Source organism: Halichoerus grypus, chromosome 9 (assembly GCF_964656455.1).
Source record: "Halichoerus grypus chromosome 9, mHalGry1.hap1.1, whole genome shotgun sequence".
NCBI classification, from domain to species: Eukaryota; Metazoa; Chordata; class Mammalia; order Carnivora; family Phocidae; genus Halichoerus; species Halichoerus grypus.
In genome coordinates this window covers 136542321-136563389 of record NC_135720.1, presented here as the reverse complement: position 1 = coordinate 136563389, position 21069 = coordinate 136542321, and the positions used below count along the sequence as shown (strand labels likewise).

General features: G+C 44.8%; 2 protein-coding genes across 3 annotated transcripts in view; one reads left to right on the top strand and one right to left on the bottom strand.

Annotated features, from left to right (window-relative positions):
- Nucleotides 1-17538: 17538 nt before the first annotated feature.
- ID4 (inhibitor of DNA binding 4) lies at nt 17539-21051 on the bottom strand. Its single transcript, XM_036078122.2, has 3 exons — nt 20082-21051; nt 19624-19682; nt 17539-19047 (listed from the first exon to the last, which is right to left on the bottom strand). The coding sequence occupies exons 1-2, from the start codon at nt 20520-20522 to the stop codon at nt 19638-19640; spliced, it is 486 nt and encodes a 161-aa protein (XP_035934015.1). The 5' UTR covers nt 20523-21051; the 3' UTR covers nt 17539-19047; nt 19624-19637.
- Nucleotides 19055-21069, top strand: part of LOC118526730 (uncharacterized) — a 45759-nt gene continuing 43744 nt past the window's right edge. The window contains exons 1-2 of one of the 2 annotated variants that reach the window (XM_078055732.1): nt 19055-19271; nt 19536-19712. In XM_078055732.1, coding sequence (XP_077911858.1) covers nt 19128-19271; nt 19536-19712 — 321 coding nt within the window. In that variant the 5' untranslated portion in view covers nt 19055-19127. The remainder of the gene's footprint in view (nt 19272-19535; nt 19713-21069) is intronic. The other variant, XR_013441426.1, reaches the window with a different exon arrangement.

Here is a 21069-nt window from a genome sequence, read left to right as displayed (position 1 = left end):
AAATTCAAATTTAACTGGTGTCCTGTATTCAATCTGGCATCCTCCTTCTGGAGCACAGTCACACTTAGGTATACATAATTGAGAAAAGCCTCATCTTTCACCCAAGGGCATGTGTATTTTTGTTATCAGTTAGGAATTTAGGTGAGAAGTAGGGAGCCTAATGTTGAAATTTCAGGCATCCATTAAGGCACTGGTTCTCGATCTTAGCTGCATATTATAATCACCTGGGGAGCTTTTAAAATCACAATGGCCAGGCCAAAACCCAGACTAATTAAATCAAAATCTCTGAGGGTGGGACCCAGGCATCAGTATTGTTTAAAGCTCCCTAGTGATTCCAAAGTACAGCCAAGATTATAAACCACTGAGCTAAGGAAGGGTTCTCAACCATGGCTGCACATTAGAACCACCTAGAGAATTAAAAAAAAAAAAAACGTACTCATGTCTGGACCCCAACCCCAGAGGTTCTGACTTAATTGGTCTGGGTGGGAGTCTGGCATCCATAATTTTTAAACCTCCCTGGGTGATAGAGAACCACTGAGTTAGAAGATGTGCAAAAGTGTGTCTTGAGGAGCAATGGGTCATCCCAATACTCTGTAAATCACACGGGGGTGCTACTGTGCCCACATAGAAAGCTATCCGCGATGCTTGGTTTCTATGAAAAAAGAGTCCATCTTCCCCCTCCGTGGCAGCAAATTTGTCTATTGCTCGATATAAATCAGGGTTTTATATTTCAGCGACACTTAGGATGCCCCTGACAGTTGCCTTGGGGGGAAGAAATCAGATGTGACTGTGCAGTATTGAAAGCATTTTTTTATTTTTATTTATTTTTATTTTTTTAAGATTTTATTTATTTATTTGACAGGGAGAGACATAGCGAGAGAGGGAACACAAGCAGGGGGAGTGGGAGAGGGAGAAGCAGGCTTCCCGCTGAGCAGGGAGCCCGATGCGGGGCTCGATCCCAGGACCCCGGGATCATGACCTGAGCCGAAGGCAGATGCTTAATGACTGAGCCACCCAGGCCCCCCGAAAGCATTTTTTTTAAAAAAAGGAATAAATTAAACTATATCTTGCTGAGCCAGAATGGTAGATCAGGGGGTTGCCGTGAAAGAAATGATTATCAGGAGATCTGGAAAACCAAGGGGAGAAAGAGCCTAAAAAAATTGGTCAAAGGAGAGAAAAATTCCACAAAAAGATTGAGCGGGTTGGGAATGAAACTATTAAGAAGCAACCAATGAACCAAATTAAGCTTAGCTTGGGAGAAGGGATTTTTTTTTGGCCACAAACCAAAACAAAACTTAAGAATTTGATATGTCTGAGTGACAAGCGGTAACTGGAAGGGACTAGCATGTCTGAGCAAAGTTGGCTGAAATCAAACTGACAAATGCTGTTGAGTAAACCGACAATGGACAGTTGATAGATATCAGCTCTGTCTCATTCGTGACCCACATTGTTACCCAATGTGGCCTTACAGCAAGACCTATTTGTTTATTTGTCATAGATTGTGTGGTCCAGAAAATGAGAACCTCTTAAAATACTAGCCCCGAGGAGAGAATAACTAAGCTAAGAACAGTTTTGGCAGAGGTCATATGCTGGGGAGAACATAGAGCAGGTGCCAAAGCTCCGTAGGAAGAAGAGTAGGAGCAGATTCGCAGCTGGGCTAGAGTCAGGGTCTGATAGAAAATAGGAGATGCTGAGCCCCCCTGTGTGCATGCGTGTGTATATGTGTTGAGGATGATCCCAGGTGAGGGGCAGCAGGAGTTGAGGAGTAGGTAAAACAAGAAAAACTTGGAAATACATGCTAAAATTACAGAGGAAGTGGCTGGACAGCTTTCTGCTGAGTCAGAGCCTCCTTCCAGGACCCTGTGACCGTCCTCTGAGAGTGTCGTACTGTGGCCTGATCCAGACTTGGATCTGCAGGTGCACCAGCCTCGGGCAGAGTCTCTTGGGCCTGAGGCCGCCTTGCCCAGGGCCACTGCAGAAGGAGCAGCCCCCAGGCCCATGTTTTGCACCAGGTGACCCCACACTGCCCATCTCACAGCTGATTGGGATAGGAGAGGGTATCCTACTATAAGACAGAAAGCCCTTGGGCTGGCCCCTACCTATAACTCTGTTCAGAAAAAGAGAAACAGAGCCCATCAGATTTCTCTCTTATAACAAATATATTCAGATGGTGGGAAGGGGGTGCTCAGGGTAAAGCAGGGGCAAGAGAGGCCACGGTGGGTTGTGTTTAGGGGGGGTTGGAAACCTTGATGACACAAAGGCAGCTGATGATCGAAAATAAAATGACGGAGATGTGCCAAGAAACGAGGAGACATGGAAAGAAAAGAGATAATGCTGACTTTGAGAGGGAGCGTAGCTGATCCCTGGAGCTGTGTTAATTTCTAGAGTTTTGCAGTTTGTGGTCCAGTTCCAGCCTGTGAGGATCCTTACAACAACACTCTGTCCCCTTTTCTTGTATTCTGAATGGATCTCTGTTGCCCTAACCACAAGCATCCAACGAAAACAGAAGGGCACAAAGCGGTCTGTGGTTCCCAGTGGGACAGGCTCCTAGTAAATGGACTCTTGAGAAAAATCCCCCCTCTTCTCAACACCATTAGTGGGTCACCATAGTGACAGGTCTGGAGTGCCACAGCAGTGCTCTGGGCATCTTCTTGGTGCTGTTTGTTCTCTGGTTCTTTGGAGTCTCCCCCCGCCCCACACTAGCCTCCTGGCTTGTGAATATTCTACCAGCTGTCCCAGCTTTCCAACTATAGGTTGCTGTAATTTATAATCTCACAATAATATTTTAAGCCATTGTTAATTTCAGCCCCAGTCCCAAGTAGAACACCTATCCAGATGCTCTTGAGCAGTAACTCAAGTCGTTGCAGAGCTAACGCTTGGGTTTCCAGGAGAAAAGAAGTTCATGTCACCTTGGGCTTGCCCTTTCTGTGCCTCACATTCCTTATCTGTAAAATGGTGATCATAACCATAACTATGAAGAATTAAATGAATTCACGCATGTGAAGCATTTAGAAGAGTATCCAGCGAATATTAAACCCTTAACACACAGGAGCGATTGTGTTGCATGCCCCCCTCTACTCTCAGGGACTTCCGTTCTTTTCGTAAAGGCACCCACCCACCCCCCTAACTTGGATCCCTGTTAGAGGTGACGGTGTCCCTTTATGGTATGCCTGATGTCCTTGACCTGACACCCTCATTATGCTGAGTGCCTTCTCCTTCCATTGCCAAACTTATTTTGTATATGTCTGGAAGGCACTTCATGTGCTTTTGCAGAGGAGTCCATTTTAACTTTGATTTTTCTGGAAACGATATCCCACATTTGTTGACCAACCCATTTGGAATTCCAATGAGAGGGAGTTCAGGCTACTCAAAGTAGGATTATTTTAGGCAATTCTACCCTTGAAATGATCATAGACCCTCCCTTCCCCCATTTCACCTAATGGTAGACCATAAAGCATGGCCATTGTGTCAACATCGTAGCTCAGAATGAAGTGACGCTGATCCGTGTATCCTCTGGTTACTATCTGGGCTGCTAAAAAGAGCAAAAAGCTAAACATAAAATGACTAACCATGACTGATTAACATCAACGAAATAATAATGACCATTTACTATATATAACCCCCAAAACAAGGCATCCTGCTGACTGCTTTATACAAATTATTTCCTTTAGTCCTTCCACAAGTCTTTGAGGTAAATATTTTCAATTTTATTTTTATTGATGGGGAAGCTAAGGCCTCAAGAGGTTCACCGACGTTTCCAAACTGAACAGTGAACAAGTGACAAAGCCAGGATCGGAACCCAGGTCTGTGTGCCTGGGAAGCCCAAGCTCTTGACTTCTGCACTGCTTGGGACAGGAGAACCCAAACGGCAACTACTTGGTGGCTGTGTAGAATCTCCAGCTTACATGTGTGTGAGCCCCATTCTGAGGATCTTAGAAACCACCACAAAGAGAAAAACAGACTTTAGGAATAAACGGAGGTATGCGGAGCTCATTTGCACCTTCTTTTTTATGTCCCGTTTTTAAGGATGGCAATAAACCATCAGGCAGTCTCCTTTTTTGGACAATCTGATTCTAAGCTAAGACATTATGTATATATTTGGGAAATCCGAAAGGTTAGAACAGAGATTTAAAAAACAAAGCAGGCCATTGATAAAAAATATATATATATACTTAGACACATTGCAAATGAATTTTATTTGGTTTTGAGAATTCTCTGTGAATTTCCAGAGACCCCTTTAAGTCAATGATGGTCCTCTGGAGGGTCGTGAAAGCAGGCAGGGAATCTCTGTCTCTGCTCCCCCCACCCCTGCCCCAGTTGGTACCCCTGCTCTTGCTACACACTTTCGAGAGGGAGGGAGTGATCACATGCAGCTTAAATTTTGTTTGCAAGAGTATAGAAGAAGGAGAGGGAGATAGCTTTTTTTTTTTTTCTAAAAGAGTTGATTCTTGACATACCTCTGTGGCTTAGTCACCATGCTTAGTGAGATGTTCCCAGGGGACTGAACAGGGTACCCATAAGGATCGTAGTTTTCACTGGTCCAAAACTTTTTGGTGGGGAGACTGTACGTCAAACTCTGTCCCTCCTACAGTCATAAGCGTTGCCTGCCAATCTGTCCAGCTGGTGCAGGGCTCGGCTGTTTTGATATAAAAAAGGAGAGAAGATGCCTTTCTCCCTTTGCCCTCCCCTCCCTCCTCCTTCCCCCCATATTGTACAAAACCATGTGGATTTGCTGAACAGGTCTGTAAAATTAATTATACTGTGAGTGCTTGGTAACCAATGAATTGTAAATTGTGCATTATTAAAACAGCATCAGAGCTCTGAGTGATCTATTATTCTTCGGGGAATGAACAAAGATAAGAGCTTTATGTGCTTTAGAGGTCTTTCTTGCCACCATGCAGCAGGCATGGAGAGGAAATATCAAGTAGTTTTGCGTTTTGTTTTGTTTTTCTGCAAGTTGAATTAAATAGAAAGAGTATCTTTTTTCCCCCCTCTCTTATTAAATTGTTACATGCGCCCTCCCAGTTCTGTGTGTAGCATCTAATATGGTAGTGGTCACTGGGTAAATGCTCTTCTGCAGCGATGGTGATAATGTGCATCCATATATGCTCATACACAAACACGGGGCCGTGTCAACCTAATGTGAGCAGGAGATGGATTGGATGACATGGCATCATAATCAAATAAATTGTGTTGATGTAGTGCTTCTCTACAGCGGCTCAGGAAGAATTCAGAGTAAACAGTAGGACATATACAACATATCGGCTGAGGATGTGCCAGGGGTCTCGTGGCTTCAGCTGGAAAAAAAAAAATCTGGAAGAAACGGTTTTTCTTGTCTCTTCCTTCTAGACACAACAGAATCACCCTTGGGATTTGCTTGTGAGCCTCTCTTTTTACCAAACTATCTCCCCCATGCAGAATTTCTCCGTAGCTTCCTACCTGCCACGATGATTCCTTCCAGGCACTCTGCACAGTTCTCCGTGGAAACTTTCTCTTTCCATAATTGACCAAGCCTGCCGTCCCTGGGAATGTAAGTGCCTGCCAGCCATGCATCACTATCCTTACAAGCAGCCATTCTAGCTAAGAGAATTAGGAACAGGTATGAGGCAAACCACACGTCATTACACACACACACACACACACCCCTCTGCCTGCCTCCAAACATAAATGTTTATAAACCCACCATTTCGGGAGGGAATAGGATGCCTCCAAACTGGGCTGCCCCTGAATGCTGTGAAGGACCAGCATTCAGGTAATTTGTGGGGCACAGTGCAAAAACACAACGTGGGCCCCTTGATTCAACAACTGTGAAGAATTTCAAGACTGTGATAGCAGAGCATTTTCCTGAGTGCAGGCCCCGTACAACGGCGCAGGTCGCATACCCAGGAAGCCGACCCTCCACCAGAGGGACATTTGCCCAATGGTTGGGAGGGGGGGGGAAGGCTTCTGTATTTTTGGTGCATTTTCATCTTCGAGTGGCTAAACTGGGCCATCAGATACTTACAGCATTTCTTCTGCCCGGGAAAAGACAGTGAATCCTACCCACTCTTTTCCCCACTAGGAGCCGTGGAGGGATGACGTCTCTGCGTCTCAACTTCCTGCAAAGCCTTTGGATTTCTCTGTGATCCTGCCACCTCTGGGAGGACCTCCAGCACTCCCTGTCGTCCTCAAAGGACAGATGCGTGTAGCTGGGCAGGCCTACGGAATGTCTTCTTCCAGATTCTTGATCACCAGAATTGTACGCGTGCCATTTCAGGGACTGAATAGACCAGCCCGGGGGGGGGGGGGGGAGGGGGCACTGGTCTGGGTGATAAATTTGGTTAAGATAGGAAAATGAAAAAACCCAAAACACAACAGCCTGTCTTGTAACTCAGATATGGCTTTGTTGTTGTGGGAAATGGGTTTTGCTTTGGCCCCTAGAAGGACACCAGCAGAGAGATTGTATTCATTAGGGGTGGGGAGGTTGAAGTACTATTCTAACAGCTCCAGACTAGCCTTTGCTGGACATGAGAACACTGGGCCAGAAGATTCCACCTGCCCCAGGACAGGGAGAAGAGGCTCCTTCAGGCGGCGGACCCTGTTTACGAGTGCAGTGTGCCCTAAAATTCAAAAGAGGGCAGCAGATAACTGAAACAGCTTGTCGCACCAGGAAGGCTTGCAACCTGAGGAACGTCAGCAGGAAAATTTGCTGCTTTATCAAAATTCGCGTCATGCAAGGGTTAGCCATGCCAGAAATGTTTCCAGCACCGTGTGCTTAATGTAAAAGCAGATATTTGATTAATGGACTCTGATGAGCTTTGGTGCTGGTGAGGGCAAGTGTAGGCCTAGTGCCCACCTCAGCAGCCTCTGCCACGGATTTAGGGCTGTAAAAATCTGTAATGGCAATGTCTGGAGGTCAGGGCCCCAGGACGAGAGAAATGGCCACGCCCTGTGAGGTGGAGAGACTACCTGTGTGCTTGGTGCTTTGCGGTCTGTGCTTTTCCTGATTCTCTGAAATGAGCAGGACCCTCCCCACGCAAGCATGTGCGGTCACTTCTGACCTGGTAAATTCCACAGAGTGTGAGACTCGCAGGAGGTGGGAGAAGGCAATTCTCTTTGACGTTGCTAGGGCTTCCAGAAGACAGAAAGTTCGTCATAGGGAGGACAGGCCCACTCTGGACCCCAGTCTGGAGGTCGGGATTTCGGAGAGGCTGGGGGCACATGGAATGGAAAAGAGGAGAAAATTGCTGAAGGGGAAGAGGGCTGAAGTTCTCAGTTGAAATCACAGTCTTCAACCCAATCCTGCAGAATGCAAGTAGTAGGATTTCATCCCTGGGATCACGCAGTGGACTGTTCACGATCCTATTTCCTAAAAAAAAGAGGGGTGATCCGGTGTCGACCCCAAACACAGCTTCACAGAGAAGTTCTCCTGTGTCTTTTGGCAGGGAGTAACAGTGAACAAAAAGGAAATCTTATTTTTAAAATAAACCCTGAAATGAGATTGCAAGGCTTCTGAGATCTATGAGAGTCTTCTTTTATTTGACATGGTTTTAAGTAATTATTTCCACCCTTGATTTTTTTTTTTTAAGGCGTTTAAAAATCATTTCAATCTACCAAGAGGGCACCAAACTGCATCAGGAATCTGGAAGATGTTGCCTCTGAAAAGTTGAACTCTGTTTATTTTTAGCATGTTTGTGATTTCTAGAAAGAATTGAAGATTTTTTTTTTACTCCATCAACAAGTTAGACTGCTCAAATTGTGAAGAGTTTCCATTAAGACTTGAGAAAATGCACATTATCTTTTTTTTTTCACCTAAAAATTAACAGCTGGTTGCATACCTGATGCCAAACAAAGGGTTTCTGAGAAACATGCCCTAAAACTTTGGGCTGATTTAATATTAAACAATTACTACGGAGCTGAGAAAATCAGCCCCTTTATAGATGCTGGTGAGCAGAGGATTCTCTTTATATGTATAATAATAAAAACCAGACTTGGCAAGATGCACAGGTCTGCAGTGATTGTGCATTTCTTTGTATTCCCTAAAATAAATGAGGCAGGAGGTGATTTTTTACTGGTGTTTCACATGTCATGAATTTAGAACTGCAAATTGACGAACAAATTGAGAAGGTCCTCAGTGTCCTGCAGGATCACTAAGGACTTACGGGGCTTTTGTAGGTATCCTTGGAGCCCGCTTGTAGAATAGTCTAGAATGATCATGAGACCTTTCACTTGAAAATAACTCTAGACGAAAAGATGCATTTCTCTTTTCTAGAGCATCATCTCTAGAGCTTAAAAAAAAAAAAAAAGTTTTGTTCTCTTAGGAATATAGCCCTCTTGGGAATGACCTCAGTCCTCAAATTACAAATGCAAAAAAAACAAAAGGCTGTGTTTACAGATTTTTTTAAAGAGGAAACTGATCTGCAAGAAAGAAAAAAAATACAAAATACATGCGTCGGGATAAATGGGAGCCTGATAATATAAATAACTGTATTCTCAATTGAACTTAATAAAGTTAAGGAGACAATTTGGAAGACCTGAGTTTTGCTGGCAGCTCTGTCCCTACCTCAGGTCTTCTTACAAAAGGCACATTTTTACATTTCTGAGCCTCGGTTTCCTTAGCAGTAAAATGAGGGTATTTGATTTCACTTCAAAATTCTTATTTTATGATTCACTGAAGTGTTGCAATTGACAACAACAAACTCCCAAACATTGGTCTCTCTACCTTGTAGAATTCATCTTGGCTTTATTGACAGCAGAGCATAGCTACCAGAAATTATGTTAAACATATATTATAAAGGGCATACTTTGCTAAGCCATGCAGAAATGCACAAATTTTATGCTCTTTTCAACCTTAGCCTGTTTCTCACATATGACTTGGGATGCCGTGTATTGCACCATGTGTGATGTCTTTGGTTTCAAAATTGTTTCTCTCCTGGGAGAGTATTATGAGGATCCCGATTACTTAGCCCTGAGTATGGGAGTAGGCAGGGTTCCTCCCCTAACCCCATCCTCAGCATCTGTCTCCATCCTGCAGCACTTAGCTATGCATTAGAACATAGACCAAAAAGCAAACAAGCGTTGCACCTGACCATGTTAACAGAAAAATCAACAGCTATCAAGGCCCCCTGCTTTAATTTCCCATAATCATCTATTTTCTTCTGCCTTCTGGCCCCTGCAGTTCCTTCTTGCTCCTCAGACTCCCATCTTCCCTCAAACCCTTCGTCTTCTATTAACATTTATGTCATTTACGTCTTCTGCAGGCAGAGTACCTCTGGTTTATTCTAGAGAGAAACAAATGACACAGAGGGTTGAAAATCGGGGTCTCCCAGACATGTTGGTGCGTTTACGGAATTCTTTGTCCTCCACACTGAGGACCCAGGTGCACGTACACCCCTTGCTCTTTCATCCCTGTGAACCCCATTCTCATACCGTTAGAGGGAACCCATATATTTAGGTCTTACAAGATGAGTAGGGGCAGGAATGAGTAAAGGAACTAAATAATACTGAATGAATAGCTCCTATACCTCCCACTGCATTAAGAGCTTTGCATGCATGATTCGCATAAAGACTCCTCTTGCTAAGTATTGTGACCCGTTATAAAAGGAAGTTTAAATGAGGCTCAGAGAGGCAAAGTACCTTCCCCAAGGGCACACAGTAAGTGGCAGAGCTCAGAATCGAATTCCACAGATTTACTGATGTTTCCTTTTCTAGAGTTCTTATTCAATTTCTGAAGAACTGAAGCTATTCTTTCCACTCCTTTTAAATTCATAAAAAAATCATATCCAGTTTTACCAAGGAGAAAACTATTACATGAAATTAAGGCACAGTTGTACTCTATCCCAATTTTACACACTCATGGTATTTTAACATTTGATAAGCATTAAGGAGGACAGCTCAAAAGCAGGGACAATAGTTGGTGCAAGACTGGACTATTTTTCTACACCATGTTATAGGTCATCCTTTAGGATCATATGATACACTGGGGGAAATGAATTATTTTTTTCTGAATTTGTTTATTCGGAAGACTCTCTTTTTTTTTTTTTAAAGATTTTATTTATTTATTTGACAGAGAGAGACACAGCGAGAGAGGGTACACAAGCAGGGGGAGTGGGAGAGGGAGAAGGATTCCCACTGAGCAGGGAGCCCGATGCGGGGCTCGATCCCAGGACCCTGGGATCATGACCTGAGCCAAAGGCAGACGCTTAACGACTGAGCCACCCAGGCGCCCCTCCAGAAAACTCTCTTGACCATTAAAATAATATTGCTCAGGGTGGCTCAGTCGGTTAAGCGTCTGCCTTCGGCTCAGGTCATGACCCCAGGGTCCTGGGATCAAGCCCCGCATCGCATCAGGCTCCCTGCTCAGTGGGGAGTCTGCTTCTCCCTCTCATCTGCCCGCCACTCCCCCTGCTTGTGCTTTTTATCAAATAAATAAATAAAATCTTTAAAAAATAAATAAAATAAAATAAAACAATATTGCTCATTGCTTCCTGCACAGGCAGACCTTCTCCAGACATTTTCTAGGCCATCACATAGATGTAATGAGAGGACGTAATGATTTAGAAGGACATAAAAGAGGGTAGAAAACATCCTCCTTCTTTTGCGCCTTTCTTTAGAAAATTTAAGGTTTAGCGCGATAGGTAAAGCCAAGGTTATGGTGAATATTTTGACTCAAAGAAAGACCTGGACTGAGAGGGTGGAGGCCTCAGCATCTTGATGGCAGACAAGTCTCAGGGACCACGCCACAGTCTCGTGTTTCAAGCAGCTCCCTCCTAGGCATCCCCTATCAGTACCAACTTCCTTTCTCCCACTGGATATTTTTGCCATAACCTCTGTTGATATTATATTGACCTCTCCTCTTCACTTGGTCAGAGCTCCTGCAACATTGGAAAGCGATGTCAAAAAGCAGGAGAAATACACCACGTGTGGCCTAACAACAGCAGTCCAAGCCCCTGTAACGTCGGATTATCTTACAACACTGTTTCTCAAAGTGGGGTTCCTGGGAGACTTGTCTCAGATTTGCCAGGAAAAAGCTAAAATGCAGATGCTTGCATCCTACCCTCCACCTGCTCAATCAGAATCTCAGTGGTAAGAGGAGAGGGATGGGTGGAAGTCAGGAATCGAAAATTTTAAAAAAATCTCTCGAGATAATGGTTCTATATCTCCAAATTATAACCCGTGTTATATAAAATATTTTCATCTATGTTACTTTCATTGTCTTTCAGGAGCCCTCTGTGTGTTCGGTAATTATTAATACACAGTCATTTTAGGGATGAGGCCATTGGGACTTGGAGAAGTGACTTGCCTGGGTGCACACAGCAGGCTGTGGAGCTCGGAGCCCGTCCCCACTCGGCACTGTCTCCTTAGGACGCGGGGGCTCTGCTCTCACGGATGCGGGAGAATAACACAGGGTTGAAATTCTTTCATGCTTTTGGTGCTGGATCTAAACATTCATCACCAGACTCAAAGTCACATAGATTTTCTCCTATGTTTTCCTTTAGAAGTTTTACACTTTTGAACTTACATTTGGGTCTAAGATCCATTCTGAGTCAATCTCTTTGAAAGGTTCAAGGTCTTGGTCAAAGTTAAGATTTTGCGTGTGGACATCTAATCATTCCATCATCTTCTGTAGAAAAGACTATCCCTTCTCCATGGAATGGCCTGAGCTCCTTTGTCAACACGCTTTGAAATACTTGATACTTGTTATAAAAGTACGTTACCAGGGCGCCTGGGGGGCGCAGTCAGTGAAGTGTCTGCCTTCGGCTCAGGTCAGGATCTCCAGGTCCTGGGATCGAGTCCCATGTCAGGGTCCCCGCTTAGCAGGGAATCTGCTTCTCCCTTTGCTCTCCCTTTGCCCTCCCCCCATGCTTGTGTGCATGCGCGTGCACTCTCTCTCTCTCTCAAGTAAATAAATAAAGTCTTAAAAAATAAAAAGTACATTACCTCTGTTTTTTTTTATTTTAAAAGGCAGCCAGATTGGTGCTATATTTAATAGTTACTTGCTTAAGATTTGAACCCCAGCTTCTTAGGACAGAACACGAGCAAGTTGTAGATTAGAATATAGACTGAGATAAACCACCTAAGTAAGAGAAAACTGGAATAGAATCCATCAATATTGAGTTTGTGGCCGTGGATTAGAGAGAGAGAAATCAGGTTCTAGGTCTGACTCCACCACTCCACCTTTCAGGCTTCTGTCTTCTTCCCTGGAAAATGAGACACATGTTAACCAGATGTATTCCAGGTGACTAATCATCCGATTCTACTTCCAGGGCCCCAGATCATAGGAGTGGAAATGAAACTTTCGTCCCTAGAAGATTTTCCCATTCGTGTGGCAAGCCTCGCCCTTTCAGAACTGACTCATGAGGATTCATTGCATTTACTGCGGCTGATCTATCCCATGCCTCTTCCCTGGGCTAAGAGAACAGAGACCTAAGGCACATCTGCGGAGACCTAATCATACAATCTTCCTGAGTGCCCCCTGCCCGCTGTTTCCACTGCAGACCCAACCCAGCCTATACCCATGGAGTCATCCCTCCTTGCCCCATGTTTTCATCTCTGGCGCTGAGGGGTCTTTGTTGACTCACCCCAACATGGGTCAGTCATATTTCTTTCTTCGGGATACAGGATCGCTCTGCCTCTCTCCTCTCCTTCTCAGTCTCTCTTTCCAATTCTCTTGGCCCAAGGCTGACCACAGTCCCTCATGCTCAAGAACACACAGCTTATCTATTTTTCATGTTTAAGGCAGCCAAAGCCTTTTAAAAGATAATGAAAACCTCTCAACCGCAATTTTGAGTTGCAAAGAATTTGCTAGATTTGCTGGCGCAGAGAATTATAGGAATGTTCTTCTGGTACTTTGTGGTCTGGAATTCCTGGAGGGTCAGGGATCTATGGGGAACACAGACATGTGAAAATAATTACGCTATAGTGTGTGTGTTAGGGGGGTGGCTGTTTTGGGGGTGAGGAAGAGAAGCATCATATAATTTTTGCAGAAATGGTGACAGTCGAAGGATGGTGAGGAGTTTAACAGCAACCCAGACTGAGAGTGGGGGCTCAAGGGATCCAGGCAGGGGTAACACCATTTGCAAAGGAAGGGAAGCATGAAAGAGCACATCATTTTGGAAGTGGACAGATTAGCCCTTACCCACAGATGGGCAAGTTAGCCAGTTTGGCTGGCGGGGCAGGTGCCCCTCCCCCAAGCCCCCATCCCGTGTTCCATGTATACCCTTCCTGAGTCTGCTCTCTTCTTAACTCTCAGGAAATCAATCTTACACTGTCAAGACTAGGGAGATAAGCATGCTTTGCTGTGTAGCATGTATAGGAGAAAACCTTAGTTACGGCGGAGGCATAGAAGGTATGCTTGAGGACAGCCAGAAGTGGAGGAGAGAAAGGACAGCTGGGCATGACATTGGAAGATCCTTACATCCAGGGCCTGGGGCAGGAAGAGGACCTTGCTTAGCCCCAGGTTCTTTTTGCATCTTACGGCGCAGCTCCAAGGAGGAGGCCACGTGCCAGGTGTGACTACGGGGATCTGAAGGAAGCATGGGGCTTGCTGTTGCTCATCCAGCATCGGCAGTGACTTCTGGGAACTTAATTGGCTGGCACCTTGGTCTTGGACTTCCTAGCCTCCGGAACTGTGAGAAATAAATATTTGTTGTTTAAGCCACCAGGTTTATGGCTGACTGAGACAATAAGGAATGTGGAAAGAGTGGCTTTCCACTTGTGGAAAGAGAGTCCACATTGGGGGGACACCGTAAAAGCTTGTTTCAAATCTACTGTGCTTCAGATGTAGAGAGGACCAGAAGGGAGTTAGATGTAATGGTCTGAAGCTCAGCTGAGACTCAGTGTAGATAAAAGGCCAAGAAGGAATAACCGAGGGCACTCCCAAGAGACTCCCTTTGGGGGACATTCTTTATTCAAGTCCACAAATACTTTGCCAGGCCCCAGTTAGGCCCTGAAAGACAGGCAAATAAGAATCCCACAGAGCCTTCTACTTCAAGGAGTCTACCTAGTTTTAACTATAGCCATGGACTCAGGTTCGGCATCTATGAAAAGTGTTTCTAAGAATTCTTGCTGAAATAAGGTGTCAAATTCATGTCTACAAGTTTAGGTCTGTTTCCTGGGCTTTCTGTGATTTGGACATACAGGTACGTCCCTCTTTTTTTTTTTTCTTTCTTTTTTTCTTCAGATTACTTATGAATTTCGACCAAATTCTAGGATATGATAAACATGACATTTGATTTACTTGTTATTTTCCATCCTGCTTTATGCTTAAACATAATAGGATTGACTTATAGCTGTCCAAAAAAATGGGGAGTGTATTTTTATGGAACTCTTCAATCTTAGGAATTAAAGTGGAGAGAAAATGGACGAAGGTTAACACGGTTTACTTATTTTTTTAAAGTGCAACTCCTTTTTGAAATATAGTTTTCTGTATGTTCATTAACTATTTTTAGGTGAACACACACACAGATATAAACATAACTACAGTCTCTCAACTGACTGCTACAGTTTATGGAAGAAATAGTAAATGTTTAAGAAAATGCTTAAAATATTTAAGAAAACATTAAAAAAATTTAAGCAAATATTTAAATAAAATTTAAGAAACATTCTAAAATATGAATTTTCAGGAGAACTGTATGTGGACTCCAGTATTTCCATTGGAAATTAAACTTCACAATAAGGGAAAATTTCACAGTGTGAACTGAATACACACACTTAAAGTGCTAATATACACTTTATATCATAAAAAATTGAGAAACCTTAATTTAAAGCAAATAAAGATGTTTAGTTTCACCAGGAATTTACCTATTTTGCCAATGCTTATGGAATTAATCTCTTAGAAAATTCCTTTCTAAAGTATGAGATTCCTTATTGGGAAAAAAATTCAGAATCAAGTGGATTGGCATAGAAAATTGGTCTTGCATCTCTTTATTTAAACATTTTAAGCTCAATTTTTCTTTAGTTACATTTTAGCTACTCGAATACAGGTAACATGTTTTGTTCTTCTTTCCACAGAAACTGGTGTGTTTACTTTTATGGACTCAGAGGGGCTTTTCAAATTAACTTCAAATTTTTACAGCCCTTTTTTTCATATCCCGTGTGTGAATTTACTGTGGAGGCTTATGAATGATGGAACTGCCTTCAGTAGCCTACTAGCGAATTGCTTTGCTTAGGTGAGTGTAGAAAACCTTTGGCAGTGTGGCTCAGGCCTGAGCTTTAGCACGTAGAGCAAGCCAGGACCCGAAGGCACTTAAACACGACACACACTTTTAAAAATTCACTGAAAATTTGAGAGCATTATCAATGAAGTAGATATGACTGCAGTTTGTCTCCCTTGAACAAATTAGTTCTCTTTTAAAGTATCGACTGGGTCAGTGCTCAAGGTAGAACTAGGTAACATTACAATCCTAACACCTTTTGGGCAATGGTTCTTCTAATTAATATAATTAATATTTTAGCAAAACATCATAGGTCGTAATTGAAAGAAATCATCTGGGTCTGAAGAATGCCTACTGAGGGCAGCCCTGTTAAGATGAACTCAGAGGTGTGTAGATTAATTTCCTGGACTTGCAAAGCAGGAAAGGGAAGGTTTTCCTTCCTTATAAGCCTGGAGGGTTTGCTGTTTGGCCCTGTTGAGACCCAAGGGCTATCTGGGCTGATTAACATATATGTAATTAAAGTGCACCAGCTAGAAAGGCAGAATCAGTTTTATTTGGCTCTGTACTACTATGAATAATTTCTTTCTCTCTACATTATTTACCTTCTGTGTACGTGTGCTTGTGGGAGGTGGTCTGGTTTCCCTGGACATCCTCCTCCTACCTTGTTTAGGATTATTGCTTCCTATCCTGGCAGACGGCAAAGAGTAGACAAGCTTTGCCTAGCATTCAAACTAGATTTTTCTTTCCGTTCATATCACCATTTTTAAGCCACATTTTTCATCACAGGGTAAGAAACACTGTAAATAATTGAGGTGATCCATCAAGAGACCCATTCTTGATAATGAAAAATTGCGTAACTCAGTAGAAGTCAATTAAAAACCACAAACTTCAGACCTCTTTGCTCAGTGAAGATTTATTTTTAAAGGAGGCATTTAATACGATAGATTATGGGGGTCAAAATTTTTTAAAGTTCTAAAAATTCAGTTAGAACTTGACAATCAACATAAGATTTATACAGTAGTATAATAGTTCTTTGAAACTAAAAGGTTTTTTTTTTTTTCATTCCTTTAACATAAAACATCTGAGATGTACAGGATTTTATAACCGAATTAGAAATGACATCCCACTGTGGGATACCTTTTTTTTTTCCTTTGAAGTTTTTAAATGCTTCATACTCTCTGCTTGTCCCTATACAATGAAAAGTAGGTAAACTAAGAGAGAAGGCAGGACATCTCATCTGTTAAACCAAAGGTCTGAATAATTAGGACTAGATAAATGACTTGAAATGTTTTTGTTGTCTGGTTGCTCGGTTAGGTCACAGCCAATACAATAGAATGGAGTATCTTATACAACTTTATATAATTAAAAAAAAAATAGTGGCAGTGTCTTTAAAGATACCCAAACTATGCAAGTGTCCAAGGGGAAAATGCCAAGTCTCTAAAAGGCAATATCCGTAACACTTTTCTTCCCTTTCAGTGGTTTTTCATGCCCCAAATCTAAAATTAACTAAGGAGCAACATCTATCTGCAGAAACAAAAATATTTAACCTTTTGTTTTAAGGTCCGTCACCTCCCACTATATGTTTAAACTGTACCTAACAGCTTAGGTAGGATTTGGCAGTCAGGCCTGGTGGATGCCTAAGTCCAACCAACAGTACACATGTGACTTGCTTCCTACTGAAATTAAACTGCCAAGGAAAAAGAAGGAATTGTCCCCTTTATTTAATAACAAAGAACACTATCGTTCGAATTCTTCAGATTTGGAATTCCGGCAGTGTTTTTCTGTTTTCCTCTTGATGTGTGATGAGAATGAATACTATCAAAAATAAAAATAAGCCTCATCTAAACAAGCAGTCCTTTGACTTTATAAGGCTCAACATCAAATATATCAAATTCTAAAAATACCAAAGACCAGTGAAATGTCAAAGCTGGGAGGATAACGTGCTGGGGATAGGACAGATTCTTAAGCCTTTTGATTTATTGGAACCTACTAGTATGAACTTTGTTATGTTCATAGTTGCCACTTAAGTGGACTACTAGGGACCACGAGATTTCATATTCATATAAATATTTGACTCTGACCTCATAAAAAGTCCCTTGGGTCTATAATACTTTTATTCTTGTATAATCGGAAACAAATCCTTTCCTTTTAAAAATCAAACAGACCACGTTACACACACAGTTGACTAACTATTTACAAAGCACCCAATTAAATCCTACTTAATTCTCTCTCACTCTAAAAATTCCATCTAACTGGTGTGCAAAGTACTGATCACATTAAATGCATAATGTTCACAGGCCCTGATGGTCCTATCCAACCTAGAAAATATTGACTTCGTTAAAGAGAAAAGAAAATCTTAAAAAATAAGTAAAGGGTTTTGAAGAAACGAGACCAGAAATCACAGTACAAGACAGATAAATCTACTTTAATATTCACATGTAAAAGTTACACATCACAAGAGATTGGACAGTAGTTTAGCAGTAACTAACATAGCTATAGTGAAAATCATTTTTATAAAAAAATAATCTAGATGCGGTCATCAGAATTTTTGGTCTACTTAAGTTAATGTTTGAAGATCGACTTTTATCCCTGCTTGAAGGATTTGCCATTATGCCTTGTTTTTTTCTCCCACTGTTGCCTATTAATATTCTTTGGAGGAAGGAAAGCAGAAAGTGTTCATTTCCAAGAGTTTGTCCTTTGGTAGCAAGCAGAGAACATTTTTCATTTCTATGATTTAAATAATCTGTACAGACATGAAACGTAGCGACATTAAGCTTTAGTGTAAAATGAAGAATGATAAGCATTTTTTTCACTTTCATAAAACAGCAGATTTCATAAACTCCTTAAGGATCCAAGCATTTCCCCATCCCATATGCAAAACCATTCAGAATCCATTTTGACCTCAGTTAAAAAACAAAAAAGCAAACACTTACTCTTTATATATTACACTATCAAACCCTGTACTTAAAAACTGATAAAGTATATTTCTAACATGTATGCTTCAAATACAAAGATTTCAATCTAGGTTAAAGAAAACACATTTGAATGGACTCAGAACAAGTTTATTTTGTGATTAAACATCTCATGCAGTCATGCAGGACTACTAGCTATAACTATTACTTCCAAGTCTACACGACACTGCATAAAACAAAAACAAATTAAAAGCTAGGCCTAACAGAAAAGACATTCAAGATATCAAGAGCTCTGCAATGGAGCTGAAAAATAATTTTCCAAAAGAAATATTCCCATAGATTAAAAAAAACACACACATAATATTTACAAAAAATATTTAATTAAAAATATCTTATAATTACAGTAGTCTATTAAAGCATATACTTTCTCACACTTATAGAACATCTCTATATATACATGGTATGAAATGTCACTCAGTTATCTATACAATATGTAACATTCTTGCAGGGAAAAGAAAGTTCCCTGCCCCGTTATAATCATCTATTTTAAACAATAGATGTCAAAAAAAAAAAATATCTACAATGCTCTTTTATATTAGTAAAGCTTCAAAACAAAAATTGAGCTCCTTGGTCACAAAGTAGGCTTCTAAAGTTGATTTACTCTTGATCTTCTATTTATCAGTCCTGTCACACTTAAGCTTAAAAGTTTAACTGCACCTCCAAAAACACAGAAATGTACATTTCACAGCGGTTATAAATGAAGAGACAAAAGAGAATACATATGCAGAATGTTTATGAACGTGCAAAAAAAAAAAAAGGATGAAAGTTGTATTTTTCTTTTCCCTCTCTCTCTCTCTCTCTCTTGGAATGACGAATGAATCGTTTCTAGGGTTTGCTGATATTTTTTTTCCCCTCCTTTCCTCGGGTGGCTTTTTCTCTAACTTCTGCTCTTTCCCCCTCCCTTTCTAGCGCTCCTGGCTCGGGCTCAGGCGGCCGCACACCTGTGGAAGAGGAATGAATAGAGGGGGTGTGTGAACCTTCCCGCGGCAGACTAACTGGCGCCACCGACCAAACTCAAGACATGCTTGATCAACAACCCAAAACAAACCACCAGGTCAGACAACACCCGCAGCCCGCGGCCGGCCAGGAGAGCGGCAGGCAGCTGCTGGCCCCCGGGAAGCCCGGATTGGGGATCCACTCCCAGGCCCTGCCCGCATCCCACTTTGTGAGTGTCAGACGGCGTGGGGGGGAGGTGGGGGGTGGGGGGGTGCGCATCGGGCAGTTTCCACGCCCGCGAGGGTGCCCTCCCTCGGCGGGGAGGAAGGCAGTTAGAGCCCGCTGGTCGTGGGAGAGGCACGGGGGTGGCGTGGCGGGGACGACGGGGACAGGAGCTGCCGACCCGTCTCCATTTAGAGTGAACCCCCAATTACCAAAGCGAAGTACGGTGGCACGGACGGGGGTTGTCCCCTTCATTGGGATTTGCCCTCAGAAATGCTTAGGGGCACAGAACACTGCGGTGCCTGGCACCGGAAGCCCCTGGGGACGGGCGTCACTGGAGGAGGGAAACGCGCGCTCACCTGGACAGCGCGGCTCAGCGGCACAGAATGCTGTCGCCCTGCTTGTTCACCGCGCCGGCCTGGAACAGCAACGGAACACCAAGGCAAAGGTTAGCAGGCACAAACGTCGCACTCGGCACGGCCCTGGATTCGTTCTCGGAAACCGGGCAGGCGCGCCGGCACCCCCACCCCCGCCTGCAGCCCTGGGGGGACTCCCCCAACCCCACCCCAGGCGCAGGCTGGACTTGACAGCCCAGGATGCGCAGAGCCCCAGTCCCGCCCGGCGCGTTCACCCGGACCTGCGCTCGCCGCGCGGAGCCCGCCGCTGGTGGCCCCGGGCGCCCGGAGGAGGGGGGGGTGCTGTCATTTCCCCGCCGCCCCTGCCCGGTGGAAGGGGAGCGCCCGCGTCCGGCCCCCCCGCCACCGCCCTCCCGGCCCCCCGCCGCGTCCGCTCCGGGCCGGCGTCTGGCCTCTCTCACCGGGTCGGTGTTGAGCGCCGTGAGCGGGGTCCGCGGCGGCGCTGCCGGACAGGTCCCGGCCGGGTGGTGCGGTGGCGCCGGCGGTGGCGGCTGCCTCAGCAGAGCCGGGTGCGTCTCCAGCGCCAGCTGCAGGTCCAGGATGTAGTCGATAACGTGCTGCAGGATCTCCACTTTGCTGACTTTCTTGTTGGGCGGGATGGTGGGCACCAGCCTCCGCAGGCGGCTGTAGCAGTCGTTCATATCGCACTGCAGGCACAGCGCCGGCTCGTCGGCCGCCGCCTCCGCCGCCTTGCAGCGCGCTGCCGCCGCCGCGGCCGCCGCGGCCGCCGAGCCACCCAGGCTGTGGCCGTGCTCGGCCAGGCAGCGCAGAGCCAGCTCCCCACCGCCGCAGCCCGACGGCGCCTTGCGGCCCGAGGGGCGCACCGGGCTCACCGCCTTCATCGCGCGCGCCCTGCGCCCTGCGCCCTGCGCGAGCGGACCCGCTGGGGCGAGCGAGGGAGGCAGGCAAGCTCCGGGCCCCCGCCCGCGGCCGGCTCCGCTCCCCTTGCCTTCGCGCCCGGCGCGCTCGGTCCGCGCTCGGGGCACCGCGAAGCTCCCGGCGATCCCGCGCCCAAGAATTGACGGCAGGGTCGCTCCGGGTTTTGCGAGGGGATCTCTGCTCAGTGGGCGACACTCGGCCGGGACCAAAAGGCAAGAAAAATCAAGCGCAGCGGAAGGAAAGCAGCCCGCCGGGTTCCCTCGTCACTCCCTTCGGAGCTCCGACTACAGCCCGGCCGCTGCTGCTGCCGCCGCCGCCGCGCTCCCCTACCCGGAGGCTTCCCCACTGCCAGACAGACTCACAAGCGCGCCTCCTCTACGCTCTCGCCCCGCCAGCCGCGCAGCTGTATTTATAGAGCCGCGCGCCCCGGGGGCGGGGCCAGCACGCTGGCGGGGTCGCCGCGCGAGCCGAGCGGAGCCGGGCTGGGCGCGCGGGCGGGTGCGCGGAGGG

What these genes read in the sequence shown, in the direction of transcription:
- ID4 (XM_036078122.2), bottom strand. Translation starts at nt 20,522, where the DNA reads ATGAAGGCGGTGAGCCCGGTGCGCCCCTCGGGCCGCAAGGCGCCGTCG. An exon ending in CGGCGCTCAACACCGACCCG is followed by an intron (nt 19,683 to 20,081) that starts GTGAGAGAGGCC and finishes TTGCTGTTCCAG; the next exon opens with GCCGGCGCGGTGAACAAGCA.